General features: G+C 39.4%; 1 protein-coding gene across 1 annotated transcript in view; it reads left to right on the top strand.

Moving 5' to 3' along the window:
• The window catches only part of GDF6 (growth differentiation factor 6), a 28,586-nt gene extending 18,806 nt beyond the window's left edge, over positions 1-9,780 (top strand). Inside the window, exon 2 of the mRNA XM_087931532.1 lies at positions 6,512-9,780. Coding sequence (XP_087787658.1) covers positions 6,512-7,461 — 950 coding nt within the window. The 3' untranslated portion in view covers positions 7,462-9,780. The remainder of the gene's footprint in view (positions 1-6,511) is intronic.
• Positions 9,781-15,837: the final 6,057 nt, after the last annotated feature.

Here is a 15,837-nt window from a genome sequence, read left to right as displayed (position 1 = left end):
TTAGGTGAAAATGGCAGGGTAGAAATTTGAGAAATACACACACACACACACACACACACACACACACACTTTTAAATCAAAGACCACTGCATACATTCATATTTATTTCCTAGCCACTGGTTCCTTTGCATGGTTTCACAAACATGTCCATTATCAAATCAACTGTCAGATTAATATCTGATAGAAAACAAAGCTTCTACTAGGACTTAGATGATTTAGACCAAATGTTTCAGGTTAATGCGGAATCAATACAAGGTTAATTTTTAAAAAAGGAGACAAGAAGTTTATGGTAAAAAGGATGTCAGTATGCTGGGGGAAAGGAGTCATTATCCCTGGTAAGAACAATAGTTGGCAAATATTTTGTAGCAGTCACATGCAAACTGAAATCTTTGTGTTTTGGAGAGATTGCACATCTATATGAGAGAAAATTATATTGCATTAATTGGAACTTCTGAAGATCAGGGCACAGAATCATACAATTGGAAGAGATCTCACAGTCAAACTTTCCCTCAGAATCCTCATATCATCTCACAGAAATGACTACCCAATCTTTCCTTCAAAATGCCCAGTGATGAAGTGCCCAGTTTCAGGAAGGAGGCTGTTCTATCTCTTAATAGTTCTCAGTCAGGAAATTTCCCTTGTTTTAGATTGGTTCCTTCCAATCCTCTTCATACTTCTTCTATTTATCCCAATTCCTATCACCAATAATACTTTGCTAGATTGTTCTAACAGTGTGGTAATCTTCCTGCAAGGACAGACTATAATATGGTTGTCTACCCAAAAGACCAACAAGATACATCAAGCATTGTCACCTGTTTTCAAAAACAGGTCTTCCTCTCAGAAACTCACTAACAGCTAATTCTTATATAGACTGTTTCCAATGGCTGAATTTGTGCCACGCAAATCATATCCTACAAAGTAGTTTATAATAAACTTATCAACTCAAAGTAGAAAAAATTGCTTTCAGTGGGTCTTACCCCCCCTTGGAATAGATTGCTAAGATTGTAGCCTGAATCACGACTCATTTCAAGCTTGTTACTCATACTGAAATCTGGCTGACAAGAAAGACATTCGGGAGTCAAAGCAAAGATCCTTAAAATTGCTTGTAAGACCTCTGATTTCAGAAGAACGTGCCTTTGTTTGGGGAAGGAGTTTTGTTTAGGCAGAAGTCTTAAATTCTGCCCTGTCATCTTCAAAACCTTCTCTGAGGTCTTTTGACCAGTTTATTTTGACCAGGGATGAAACTATTGGATCAGGAGAACATTTAGTCTGACTCAGTTTGTCCTTGGGGCTGAAGTTGTACTAATGGGTGGAGTTTGTCTTCTAGCCGTTCTAATTTGGAATGATGGGTGTTATAGTCAGAATCCATCTGCAAGGTGCTATTTTGGAGAATGTTATCCTAATTTTCTATTTCTGTTAGAAGGATGAGGAAGACGTGTCATTATCAATGAAGTGTGCCGATAATTCTTAGCATGTGCAAATCCACTTCCAGATCTTTGTAGCTAGCTTGTATTTAATCATGTGGTGTAGCTGATGGTACAGGTAAACCTTGATTTGCAACCGTTTAATGACTGTTCAAAGTTACAATGGTATTGAAAAAAGTAACTTATGACCAGTTATGCAGTTATAATCACTCAACATCCCAAGTCACGTGATCAAAATCTGGTGCAACTTGCTTAATGACCCATGTTGTTTAGTGATGGAAGTTCTGGTCCCACTTATGATCATAAGTTGAGGACCACCTGTTTCTGCCATCTAATGTCTTCTTGAAACCAAACCTGCCCTTTCAGGATAAGACGTTATCTGCTTCAATCTGGGTAACAGATAAGGCTGCTACCCATTTCTTTCTAGCAGGTTGATAGGTAACCAAATAGAGGCCATGTGCCCAACAGCCATGGGGTCCTTTTTCACAGAGCAGGATTATGAAAACAGGAACTTTTTCTTTTATCTTTTAATTTAACTTTTTAATCTTTTAATTTCTTTTATTTTAAAGATTTTTATTTTTTAAGATAAACATATACAGAAACATAAAAACATCTTCCAATTATATAGATACAGTGCGTCAGTTGGTTACAAATCCTTTGTGCTATCCTTTCATAGTCCTTACTCACAAGTTGTATAGACTGTCAATCTAGCATATGCTTATACACTTATCAGTTATTAATCATTCGACTAAACTATTATTCCATCATTTTATACGAGATATTCTTGACATGGTAATGAAACAGATTAGGAAGTTTCGTAATAGAATATCAATAGATTAATATATAATATAAAATATGTAACCATTGGATGAATGTATAATATAAATTTATAATAAAATCTGTCTTTTAATTTCTTCTTCCAAGAAATTATTTTAATTTCTCACTTCCAAGCATTGGTTTAGATCAAATAGTAGCAAGGGTTGGGAGTCTCCATTAATCTATATTAAATGCCAGGGATAATGGGAGTTGCAATCCAACACGCCTAGAAAGCCTGAATTTGGATAAAGGATGAGCTGGCAAAGTGAGGTTTAGAACAGCAATAAAAGGGTTCTTATTGGACAGATTTGGGCCAATCACTCTCTCTTAACCCAGAGAAGTTACTCACCTTTGGCAATTTCCAGATGTGTGAACTTCTACTCCCAGAATTCTCAGTAATCACTCTGTTGCCTGGCTGGGGAATCTGCGAGTTGGCCCACACATCTGAAAGTTGCAAAGATTGAGGAAATACTACCTAACATTTTAATTTTGTTAAGCTACAACCTGGTGATGACATCTTGAGCTTTGTACACAGTATGGAATACTAAAAAAAGGATTAGATAAACTCTGCAGGATTCTGTCTGTCTTCCTCTAGTTTATAGTCTAAAACTTACTCTGCATATATGATGACATCACTCAGTATCCAAAATGAAGTTCTTTGGTAGTACTTTTAACGTAATATTGAGGGGACAATAGGTGCTATTACTGGTGTTACTTCTTATGCATGTCTTTATAATTTTGAAGCTTTCATGGTTCTAAATCAGAAAAAAGCCCTTTGGGACAGCTTACTCATGCCATTCCTTGGAAATGAATTGAAGTGTGAGAAGCTAGAGAAACTGCAGACAGCTGCAGAGAAGGCTATGTGAAGGAACATAATTCTCTTGGACATCTCTGAGCATTTAAAAAAATAGTCTTGTCCTTGGAAAGAATTTCTAAAGCTAACTGTCTTTCATCACTGAGAATACAAAGAAGTGCAAAGGAGTTTCCCTGCCCAGCATTAAACTTAAGTGGTCTAGTTTAAATCATAATTTTATATAAGAAATCTGGTGTTCAGACATGAAAAGTCATCTATATTTCATACACTAATTCCTCTGTTATCACAACAGCAGTATTGAGCATTTAATAGAACCCATTAAGAATCTTGGATACATGTTTACTCATAAATCAGCTTCACTGAGATCAATGGTGTTGTTTTAGAACATTTAAAAGCATAACTGCATTTACATTTCATTCAAATGCCTCTTGTATTTATATTTTAATACAGTTTAAATGTAGTTATTGATTTCAAATATAATTAAGCAATAATTTAATATTTACACAGTGAAATAGGTATCCAGCAATCTGGACTGAGTAATCCTTTTTCATTTCAGCAGGGGTGACTATATTTTATTGGAAAAAATAAAGGACAAACCAGAAAAGGGAAAAGTCTGAAACAGGTTCATAAGGATAAAAAAAATACCTTTGCTTTACAAAGACAATTCAAGAGCAAAACAAAGAAAAACTGTTCAAAAATGCATTAAAAGATATCTAAAATCAAACAATATATGTAAATTTATTTTTTAAAAGACAATTCAATTTCTGTATTTTTCACATAAATGTAAAATATTGTGCATGAAGTACTATTTATACAGTAAATGTTAAAGTGACCAAAATAAAGGGGAAAACTGAATTAAAAATAAATAAATAAATCTGACAGCTTTCTGAAATAACAGATTGGCCTTTATAATAAAGGAGGTATGGTCACGAGATATATATCTTAAGTTTTCGCGGGTACTTACATGTATGGTATTCAGCTTTGTTCGGGTATTTTCCCACATCATTGTAATTGTGCTTTTAAAGTTGTAGCAACATTTCGGCAGAATCTCATCTGCCATCTGGACGAACACAATACAGAAGCCTGATAATGGCAGATGAGATTCTGCCGAAACGTTGCTACAACTTTAAAAGCACAACTACAATGACCTAGGAAAATACCCGAACAAAGCTGAATACTATACATACATACATACATACATACATACATACATACAGCCAGGATTTTTTAAAAAAAAAAAACTAGGACTGACACTGAGATCACAATACGAACATTATATTGATATTTGGAGACAGTTACTTTTCAAGGTCCTTCTGAGAGTAACATGGAGAAACTACCTTGGAGGAATCACAAAACTAACCTAAGAATACTACACATCTCAGTGTATATATATCCCAAGTACATTTGCAGGGGAACAAGTACAGAGTTGCAATCAAAATGTGTTAGAAAAGAACTGGCAATCAAGATTTACCTTTATCCTTCTAAAAGATATGGAACAGGTCTTCAAAAATCCAAGGTGTGTGTGTGTGTGTGGGGGGGTAATTCCTGCTAGAATTCACAGTGGATTTCAAAGAAAGACTGCAAAGCACTTTGCACCAGTTGGAAGTTAAGTCCCATATAATTTGATAAGATACTCATAGGATCACAAATGCTGCACTGCCACTTATGCACACAAAACTTGGTCATTTGTCAGCTTGTCTGTTAACAACCGCATGCAAGACTTTCTAAGACATTTAAAACACCCCCCCAACCACCATCAAGGATTAAAAAGATGACTTTGGCATCCAACCAGTATCCAACCAGTATCTCCTTGCCTAATAGACATGGCAGATTTAATCACTCCAACAACTTAAAGTTAATACCTTTCCCTTAAGCTGGCCTGCTTTGCCTCAATGTTGGTAAAAATGGCCCTTTGATCAGCACAATGCAAGTCCTGATTGCCACTGAAGCTGCTATTGGCCCCTTTAATTATGTACTGAGGGATCAGTATGGCAGCCAAAAACCTAGTTTGCAAATACTTACAGGCAGTGTCTATTTCTTAATAAAAGACATAGCATCAAGCACGTAAAGCACACAATCTTAGGAGAGGCTTCAAGGCCTATTGCAAAGGTGCTGGTTGTGGAATTCAAATTAAAGCATCAAATTGCAGGGGTGGATAAAATCCACAAGCCAAAGAAATGAGCTGCAGAACATTTTTCTATCTTTGAAAGAGGAGAATTATTATTCTCCCCATGTATTTTTTTTATCAGGAAACACTATTAGGTGACCAACATATTTGTTACTGGCAGTTTGGTTGCATTTGTACATGGCATTAAAGTCACAATCTGCTGATGAAGCCAACATTGTTTGGTTCACATTTGCAAAGTCAGAACCGAGCAAAATAAATGACCAATTAGCACAGCATATGAAACCAATCTTTCTCTTGCTAGCTTATCTGAAGATATTTTGGTTCCCATCATATGCATCCTTTTGATACTCTACTCCCATTTTTCCAAGTCCACTCACCCAGAGCTTTTTGTTTAAACATATATTGACTAGGAATGTTACCTTTGTAATCAATAGAACAGGACTATTGCAGCTGCATCTCAGCAGATTCATGGTTGCAATATTTGTTGGTGATATTACTCCCAAAAGACATGCAGGTTTTACTAGCTCTTAAGGGAAAACCTGGAGAAAGGGAGAAATTTTGTATTTGCCAACCTATAAAGCTTTGAATTGGTAAGTAGAAAAAGAGGTGACCCAATTTGCTTTTCATAGCCTGCATTTTTCACACAGCCTGCTTTAAAACAATAAAAAAAATCCCAATGTGATTACAGTACCTTGCTGTAACCCACAAATAGGAACTTAGATTTTTAAGCAATGAAAAGTGAATATACGTTGCCCCAAAGATGCTGTCATTATGTATGTCTTTTAACTCTCCATTATTCCAATTTAGGAAAGGGGTGCTTCACCTTGGAAACACACTACAATTAAAAAATAGATTCATCCTTTAATATCCTATTTGCCTGGTAGTTGTGAAAATATAGAATGAGCCAAATTTGAACAGCAAATGTAAACAGGTTGAATCCCCAGTATTCTAGCTGGCTTATAGCAGTAAAAGCAGTAATGTCAGATAAACTTAACTTTTACACAGCCAAATGAGTACAGCATGGATGTTTTTTGTACTTTGCACTAAAAAGGCACCAGTAGTTAGATATAAACCCCTCCATTTGGAAACCTGTGGGTTGCTTGCTACTGTAATTCTAGGAGGCCTCTTGGCTTTTGATAACCTCCCTGTTTTAGTAACCTGCTGGAGAAGAGCCCTCCGTTTCTGGAGATCCTTCCCTGTTCCTTCTTGCACAAGGGTACCACAAAATGCCCTCCACACCTGGACAAGGCTCCCCCCTCCTCCTCTCGGCCGTTGAAGTTCTCCCTCAAGAGGTAAAACTGACTGCAATTATGTCTTTTTATCTTGCAGACGATCTTTCGCCCAGCGCTTTAAGGAGACAAAAATATTTGTTTGATGTATCGACTCTCTCAGACAAAGAGGAGCTGGTGGGGGCCGAGCTCCGTCTCTTTCGGAAAGCCCCCGGCGATCCCTTCTCCAAGGCTCAGACAGGCCTGGCCCGTCTGCAGGTCTCGCCCTGCCTTTCGGGCCGCCGACTGGACTCCCGGACCCTGGACTTGCAGGAGGCGGCGCCCGGCCGGCCCGGTGGCGTCGGCGGCGACTGGGAGGTGTTTGATGTGGGCCAAGCTTTACCGCCCCTCCGCGGGCCTTGGAAGAAGCGGCAGCAACTTTGCCTGGAGCTGCGGGCCGTCGGGGGGACTCGATCTCAGCCTCACCCGCAGCTGCTGGACCTGCGGCCCCTAGGCCTGGGGCGAGGCGCCCGGGCCCAGCAGGAGAAGGCGCTGCTGGTGGTCTTCAGCAAGTCGAGGCGGAAGAACCTCTTTGCCGAGTTGCGGCCGGAGCCCGGAGCGCGGCCTTCTCCGCCGCAAAAGGCTGCGCTACCCTGGGAAGCGCCGGGCCCCGTCCAGCTCCGCTTGCAGGCCCGCCGGCTGAAGCGCGCCGCGTATAACAACCGGCACGGCAAGCGGCACGGCAAGAAGACGCGGCTGCGGTGCACCAAGAAGGCGCTGCACGTGAACTTCAAGGACCTGGGCTGGGACGACTGGATCATCGCCCCGCTCGAGTACGAGGCCTACCACTGCGAGGGCGTGTGCGACTTCCCGCTCCGCTCGCACCTGGAGCCCACCAACCACGCCATCATCCAGACCCTCATGAACTCCATGGATCCGGCCGCCACGCCGCCCAGCTGCTGCGTGCCGGCCAAGCTGACGCCCATCAGCATCCTCTACACGGACGCGGGAAACAACGTGGTGTACAAACAGTACGAGGACATGGTGGTGGAGTCCTGCGGGTGCAGGTAGCGGCGCGCCTCCGTCCCCGGCTGCCCCTTGGAGCGGAAGGGCGGACGGGGAAAGCCTCGCGGGGAGGGAAACTTCCACGGCGGAGAGCGCGCGCAAGAGAGACAGGCACGCGATGGGAAAGCGGACGGAAGCGCGCCACGTGCGAATCCCCCTCCTGCACTGGGGAGGGAAGAATGGACGGCTCCGGACTGCGCTTGCGCAATGTCTGCTTCGGGGATTCGAGGTCCTGCTCCTTAAAGAGCCGGGAGGGAGAGAGAGAAAAGTACAGTGGCGGGTGCCGTTTTGGGAACAGCCTCAGTGTTTCCGCGTCCAGGCAAAGCCGTCTATCCTAGCTAGGATGGGAGATTTTACAGGTGAACAGAGTTGGAAGGGAACTTGTAGGTCATCTAGTCCAACCCCCCGACCCGGTTTTGCTCAGAAAACACGTGGCAAAAGTTGCTCTGAAGGTTGATCGATCGACGTCTCTCCTCGACTGGAGGCTGGAACGACCCAAAATAGTAGTGATCCGTTTAGCAGAAATTTAAGCCTTGATTTTGAATCCGGAAACACAAGATTTTCTGGGATAATTCACTGCCCCTTTCCTCGTAGTATAATGTCCTTGTAGTTTCTGGAAGAATTTTTTTTTTAAAGGAGAATCAGGGAAGTTACGCAAGCCTCTTAAGAGAGGCAACGTGGGTGTCAGAAATTGAATTGTGGGAACCAGGCAAAGACACGTGTCGTGGGTCACTTTCGTAACTGGCGCTAGCCTCATGCCCTCCTCTTGTTGGCAGAACTTGGCCTTTACATTCAGGTTTTAAAACGGACTTCTTTTACTTTTTCTCCCTGCCCCCCTGTAGTTCACTTGCGTTGAAGCGGCAATCCATGATTTCTAATTTCTGACTTGGAGGCAAGGAAGAAATAGATGAAGCGAACTGCATCACTTCCAATGCAGGATTCCGTTCCAAGAATGTAATCCTGGTATTCTCTTCTAGGCTCTCTTTTGAGAGAAAAGTATTAGGAAAAGCAAACATAGAGAAGGTTTCTTTTGACAATCCTTGAATCCGGAATTGTTTCGGTGTTTCCCTTACAGATATTTCCATCCTGAAACAGACTTCCTTCTTTTAAATAAATACGCAAATAAAAATCAGTTCCACTCTATAATTATTAGTTAGGTGGCTGATCTTTTAAATGTATTAATTAGAAGCTGTGAAAAGAGCTACAGGAGGGACATACTGGGGAGGTTTAGAGGGTTTGAAAGAGCTCCTTAATTTCAAAATGTTCAAAATTCAAAAGTTCCAGGAAGGGCACCAGCTGCCATGGGGTTTTATAGTTAATGCAGATGTGATGCTGAGGGAGACAATTAAACACTGCTCCACAAATCAGGTTCTGCACCTCACAAGACCTGGAAATATTCCTGAGACATTTCCTTCTCTTGTGGATTCAGGATTTCATAGAACTTCAGAAGGGTGGGGAAAGTGGAGGAAAGACGTATTAGTGTATAAATGTAATAGATAAATAATATAAAATGCTAATAAAGGAAAAACCATCATCAGGAGCAATAATTTAAAAGAAAGTGCACACTTTGGTTTGGATACAGTGTTGTTCATATTGAAGCTGTAAATATTTATTTAAAACAGACTGCAAAGTACAAAAATGGAGGTGAGCAATGTACATTTCCCCCTTTTCCTTTAATGCCCAGAGCATTATATGCACTCAAGTGTCTAATATTTTGTAAAATATATATTTGAGCTGTACAGATTTAAGCATTAACCAAATGTTTCATTTGTATGTCTGCAATGTTACCATTTTTTTCCACTCTAAAATGCTCCCGCAAGATTTAAAACCACGTGTTAATGAAGAATTCTTTGTTTCTACCGTCTACCTCACTGTGTCGCAAAGGCTTGATCTTCTGGGAAGACTCACCAACCAGGCCTGGTTCCCATTCATTTCAGTGATGCTCTGAGCAGGACACCTTGCTGGGCTGTACTTCAAATGTTTACAGCACAGCAATCCTTTGCGCACTCATCTGGGGAATAAATGCCATTAAATAGTTAGAGCTTATCTCTGAGTTAGAATGGATGAGATTGCTGTGTAATGTCCTCTAAGATCAATTTATGCCTAGAACATTTTTACAGTATACTTTTACTGGATGGTATTAAACTATGACTGTATTATTAAACTTTTTGCATAAAAATGTTGCTTTTCTGTGATAGTTAAATAATCCCATATATTTATTTTACCATAATGTTGACTCTAAATTCTAAAAATGCGCTCAGAAAGTTTGAAACAACCGAAACCTCAAAAGACTTCCGTCTGTATTTTATAAAACTTTTTGAAATACTTCTGGATTGTCTTTTATTAAGAGTAGTGTAACATTTTAAAGTTTAGACTTCTTTCATCCATTTAAGAGATGCCACTATTCAGAAAAATTTACAGATGTGTTAGACCTGAGGGTGCACAAACATTCTTTTATGGGAAAGAAAAGTTGTAAATAGCTACCCAATACTGTTTCAGGGTTGGTTTCCCAGGGCAGTGGTGTTTTGTGAAAATGAACAAGCATTCGTATTTGAAACAGGGATGCCTTGATTGTATAGTCTTGTACTTGAACTCTTATACATAAATGTGCCAGAATAAAGTGGGCACCTTTAAAGAGGCAGTATCTCCCACCCCACCCACACAAACCCATGTTTTCAGTGTCTTCATAATGGAAAGGTGAGCTTGGCTCAACCATTTAAAATAGGCTAGAGTAGAGAACTAATGCCATATAGAATCAGTGCTACTTTTATTGTAAAGCTGCAGAAACAGAAGCTTCCAATTTGAGCATGCTTCCTTCTGTCTTCCTTTATCCTCCTGTGAACTCAGGTAAGAGCTTGTCTGAGACACTTACTCACATTATATTCTTGGCCAGGGCTCAGGCATCTTTTATCTGATCATTGCCTTGGTAGAGAGAATCTCTGCTCCTCAAGGCCATTACCGCTTCACACAACAGCTTGTGACATCCCTGGCAAGCGGGAACGGCTTTTTGTGGGGTGATTTGTGGGGGAAACAGCTGTAACAAAGCTATGTTGATTTGGCAACAAGCAAATTTTTGTGGCACAATCTTGGAGACTTTGAGGGGAAGTTTGTAATTTACCAAGTACTTATCTTTGGAGTAGACCTTTGAACAAATGTGTTTATTGAACCAAGTGGAGAATCCCTGGGGTTGGGTTAGCACTCACTACTCACAGCAAAGCCTCCATATATGTTGATGGGGTACAACATGTGGATGGCTAAACATGCCAATCTCCTTCAAAAATAGAATAGGTTAAGCAGACGTGTCAAAACACGTAACCAAAGGCCAGATTCGGCCCACAATAGGCCCAGAGTTGTCCCATGGGGCCATCCCAGAGACAGTGAGGGATTGGCCCATGCCGCCCTGACCCTGGCTGACCCTGGCCATGCCCATCCAGCTGGGCGCGATGACCAGGCTGCACCCACCTGGCCCCTCCAAGGGCAAACAAAATACTGATACAGCCCACAATGGGATCAAGTTTGATACCCCTAGGTTAAGGCTACAAAGCAGGAGATACCCCTAGGTTGATACCCCTAGGTTAAGGCTACAAACCATCTTTACTTTGAAATCCAGTTGGGTGATTTTGAGCCAGTCCCTCTTTCTCATCCCAACCCCTCTCACAGGTTTGTTGTGGGGAAAATAGGAAGAAGGTGTATTGTATATGTTTGCTGCTTGTTTGTAAAAATAATAAAGGTAGGGTACAAATAATAAGTAAGTAAATCTTACATCAGTGGCATTTAGGCACCTTTAATATACTCAGTATGTCGAAGAAATTAAATGTAGTTCATAGAAATATAAGAACTAGAGCATCATTCTTTTCTTGTAGCAAGAATAGAAGTTCGGCAATACACCTCTTAGGAAAGAATGATAGCAATGTGTATTCATATGTTTAGATCAGAGAACAATAAATGTATTCCATTTATTCTCAGGAAATTCTTGCCATTATTCTCTACTGATGCATGTTGTGTTCTCTCTTCCTTTGAAGACATTTTAATGCCTTCCCAAAATATATTTCCTTTTATGAGCTGTTTGGGACATTGAGCTGATTTTTGTATTAGCTGTATGGTGCAAATGTGGAAATCCAAGACAAGAAATACCTAGGAGCTGACTGCATCAAGCACTTCTATGTTGACTTTCTTGGCAATTTAAAAATGTGCTTGAAACTGTAAGTTCTGGTAAATTTAAGTTTAACCAGCTTTTGGGGTAACTATGCAGAAGTGGGCCATCGGAGTAACCTGTTCTTTCACATTATTTTTGTGAGAGATGATTCTTGAGGACAAAATTTCTAGTACAAGAATGCATTAAATATCCTGTGTGTATGGATAAAAGACTATTCCACAAAGACAACAGCATGTTCCAATATCAGTCCCAGACCTTTTTTGATACTGTCTCTGGAGCTGCACCTGGTAAAATTATGTGGAAGAGCTTTCTCCAGTTAAAGCAAACAGTGGTAGGCTAGATGAATGAATCACCTGATACAATCATATAAAGCAACTTATGTAGCACAGCATGAATCAACCCAAGTCAAAATGATGATAGCTGTCATGGAACTATCCATGCTCGGTGCTAAATACTGATCCCATACACCAGAGTTCCTCAACTCAAACACTTCCCAGATGCAGGAGGCTCATGTCAGCTGTATATTCTGGAAACTGAAATGCACTTATCAACAGTGCACCCAGGCTGGGAATGGTTGCCACATGCTAAGAAGAAACACATAGGCTTAGGTGCTGTTCTTAATGCAAAGATGTGTTACTATCCAGTCAAAATTAAATATTTTTAAGGCCAGCTGATTACTATAGTAAAAATAAACATTTTAATCAAGAAAGTAAACTTTCCTACAAGGCTTCAAATGGGTTGTATTGTGGTTCTTTTTTAAAGAAATGAAGCATATCAATTTACCTAGCTGTAGGAAAAAGAGATGCCAAGGGGAAAATTAATTCTTCTAGGACCTTATGCTAAGGCTAAATGCAAAAACTAGAAGTGGCTTCCAGGTTTTGCGCTAAGAAAACCAAATAATGTTTCTATGAGTATAGAAAATTTTGTAAAAAAAAATAATATTAAGAAGTTTATATAGAATGAAAGAATTCTGAAATGAGATTGTCACCTCTGATCTTCTGATCACTACATTTTCTCTTTTAGTTTTTTTCATCCAACTGTACTCAATATATGCAAACTGAAAAACGAAATCTTATACAGTATGCATGCGTATTTCCTCACTACCAGAAGAGGGAGCAAGATTTGAGCACTGAAAACTAGTTTAGGATGTTCAGAGGGCTCTGGGAAGGTCTCGAAAGCTACAGATTGCTTACCTGTTGTTCTGTAGAAAGTGTATTGCTAAACATAATACAAAGTGTGAGTATTTTTTTGCAGTTTGGATTTTTTTTTTTTTACAGAATTGCTGTAAAATATTTCATTTCCAAAGAAACATTGCTCTTGTCTTTAACTTACTGATCCTAAGGAATCCTGATAATCTCTTTTGACCAATAATTTCCAGGATCCAAAGTCATAGAATAGAGTAGAACAGAACAGAATTGAATGGAATAGAATATAATTCTTTATTGGCCAAGTGTGACTGGACACACAAGGAATTTGTCTTGGTGCAAATGCTTTCATGTACATAAAAGAAAAGTTACATTTGTCAAGAGTAAAGAATCATCAGGTACAACACTTAATGATAGTCATAAGGTACAATAAGCAATCAAATCATACTAGGAAACAGTCAATAAAATCATTAGCATACAAGCAACAAAGTTACAGTCATACAGTCACAAGTGAGAGGGGATGGGTGATAAGGAGTGATGAGAAGATTAATAGTAATAGTAGTGAAAACTTTGTAAATAGTTGAACAGTGTTGAGGGAATTATTTGTTTAGCAGAGTGATGGTTTGGGGGAAAAAAACTGTTCTTGTGTCTAGTTGTTCTGGTGTACAGTGCTCTATAGCGTAGTTTTGAGGGAAGGAGTTGAAACAATTTATGTCCGGGATGTGAGGGATCTTTACTTTTCTCCTCTTTTAGATATGGCCAATTTCTAATACCAACTCATCCTTGTCTACACTTCTGCTGGATTTGTCTCTGCGACCCTGAAGTATTTATGAAGGTATATCAAGATAGGATGTGTGGCTTCAAGTATCCATTCAACAAAAAGTTTTGTGCTAAGCTACAGTAACTGATTAGTAACAGGAACGACAATGTTTTACGTTATATATATTCATGCACGTGGATTTTGGAGTGAGTCTTACTTTGCTTATTTTTCCTGAATATAGTTTTTTCCCTTAGAAAAAAACTGTGTTTTGATAGTAACAAAAATAAGAAGTCTAATTCCGTGATTATTTAAATTTTTGTTTTGTTTTTTAGATGTATGCAAGACCACCCTAATTTCAATCTATTGGCACAGTCAAAAGATTTACAATAGAAATTTCCTTAAAGGACACAAAGCAAGGTTCTTGTTCTGTATTTGATCTAATTTTTTGTAATTCGTTTGGAATGCACATGCACACAATTGAATTTTGCAGAATTAGATAACAAAGCAAATGTTGCCAAGTTCTACATTTTTAAAAAATATGTAAGGGGAGAAGAGATGATGCTATTTAATTGTTTCAAGCAAGATAAGATTGATCTTCATTTAGGCAGTGACACATTCCTTGCAGTTAGACTTTTGTATGATAAATAGGCTGGGATTATAGAATGATTCAGAAGCAATGTTATTTTTCTGCCTATCTCTAACTTGGATGTCTGCTTTTGATTTGAAAAGCAGTTCCCTCTGTTAAAAATTCTGATAAAGTAATAAGATGCTGTGAAGGTTGAATTATTTCTAAAATTTAAGGATCATGTTCCATTGAAACCAAATGTAATATTGGAGGCACACCTAGAAAACATTCAGCTGTTGATTCTGGATGCTCAGTTATGAGCCTATGAGTCAGTTTGCACGGACATGCATAAGATATAACAAATGCATGTGGTGTTCATAATATTCTACTTGGCACCTTGGAGGCTGAAACCAAATAATTTGGTTGTTAGAATAGAAGTAGGTGAGAAGTTAGTATAGGTTTTTTTTCCAAAATGGATTTAAAATGCCTTTCAAGATTAAATGAAATGGAATAATATACTGTGTAGGTTGAGAAACCAGAAATTATATCTTATCAAAATCACCTTTTGGGTAGACAATTTGGATTTAAGTCTTCACATTTTGTTGCCCCAATATAGAATAGACCGGAGGGCTCCAAACTTGGTAACTTTAAGACTTGTTGGCTGAAGAATTCTGGGAGTTGAGGTCCACAAGTCTTTAAAGTTGCCAAATTTGGAGACCCCTGGAACAGACCATTCAAAATTTAGCAGGGCTACTCTTTAACTCCTGTACAGATTTCTAATGAGATGGAGATAATAGATTTTTAGCTATGTCGTGATCCTATACATGGACTTCTCTAAGAAGATGACAAATCATTCTTGTATTGAATCTAAGGACTATTCCTTTCTTATATATTATAAGGGACGCCTTAGCTCTATTGGAGAGCTTGTGGCACATTCAGTAGTGCTTCAGATAGAAAGAGCATAATAGATGAACTCCTCCTGTGCAGCTTATTAAAATAAAACTCACACAAAAGAGCAGTGTTCAGTATGTATAAAGCATACCTATCATGGCTGCCATTCTGCTAAGCTATGCATCCCAAGCTGACAGCCTGACATCAGTAACAGAGGGAGGGAGCAGTGATGGTATGGACCAGGGAAGGAACTCAGAGGAATCGAAACCAAGAAGTACCATCCTATGATGGTACACCAGTCGTCTCAAGGTCACCCAAAAGAATGTGGAGCCAGCAAGCACCGGAAGACAGGAACTGTTTCCCAAACAATGTGTTGACACCTGATTGAACATTGATTGATAACCATGGGGTTGGCTAGAAACAAGGAAAGTTAATTGTATCTTTTGTGTGCAAAAATCTCAGATCCAAGTTTGCTTCTTCTGTAACCACTTGGGCTATACTTTTGGCTAATCATAACCCAGGGGTCTTTTTTTCCTAACTGATCAAGTTTAGACATAGGTTGACAATACCTATGAGGCTGGCCCTACCATTAAGTAAGAGTGGTGTCATGCTGTAGTTACTTAATTTATTGTTATTGCAATTACTGCTGACATATGTTTACTTTCAGAGAGAAAAAATTTGGAATCTTCTGTCTCATCATTCCAGAATTATTTGCTCAGCTTTGAACATTATGTATGTTCTTCAGAGTGGGAGAAATGGGTTGGATGGATTGGAGAAAACTAAACTGCTATGGCTGTTCCTTCTTAGGCAGCCAAATTGCTTAGCCAAGCTCTGTGAGGAAATGATGTAGACAAACTACTTTACT

Source organism: Pseudonaja textilis, chromosome 3 (assembly GCF_049901715.1).
Source record: "Pseudonaja textilis isolate UNSWEBS1 chromosome 3, rPseTex1.2, whole genome shotgun sequence".
In the NCBI taxonomy this organism is placed as follows: domain Eukaryota; kingdom Metazoa; phylum Chordata; class Lepidosauria; order Squamata; family Elapidae; genus Pseudonaja; species Pseudonaja textilis.
The sequence above is the reverse complement of the archived record's forward strand: the minus strand, read 5'-3'. Positions and strand labels throughout refer to the sequence as shown.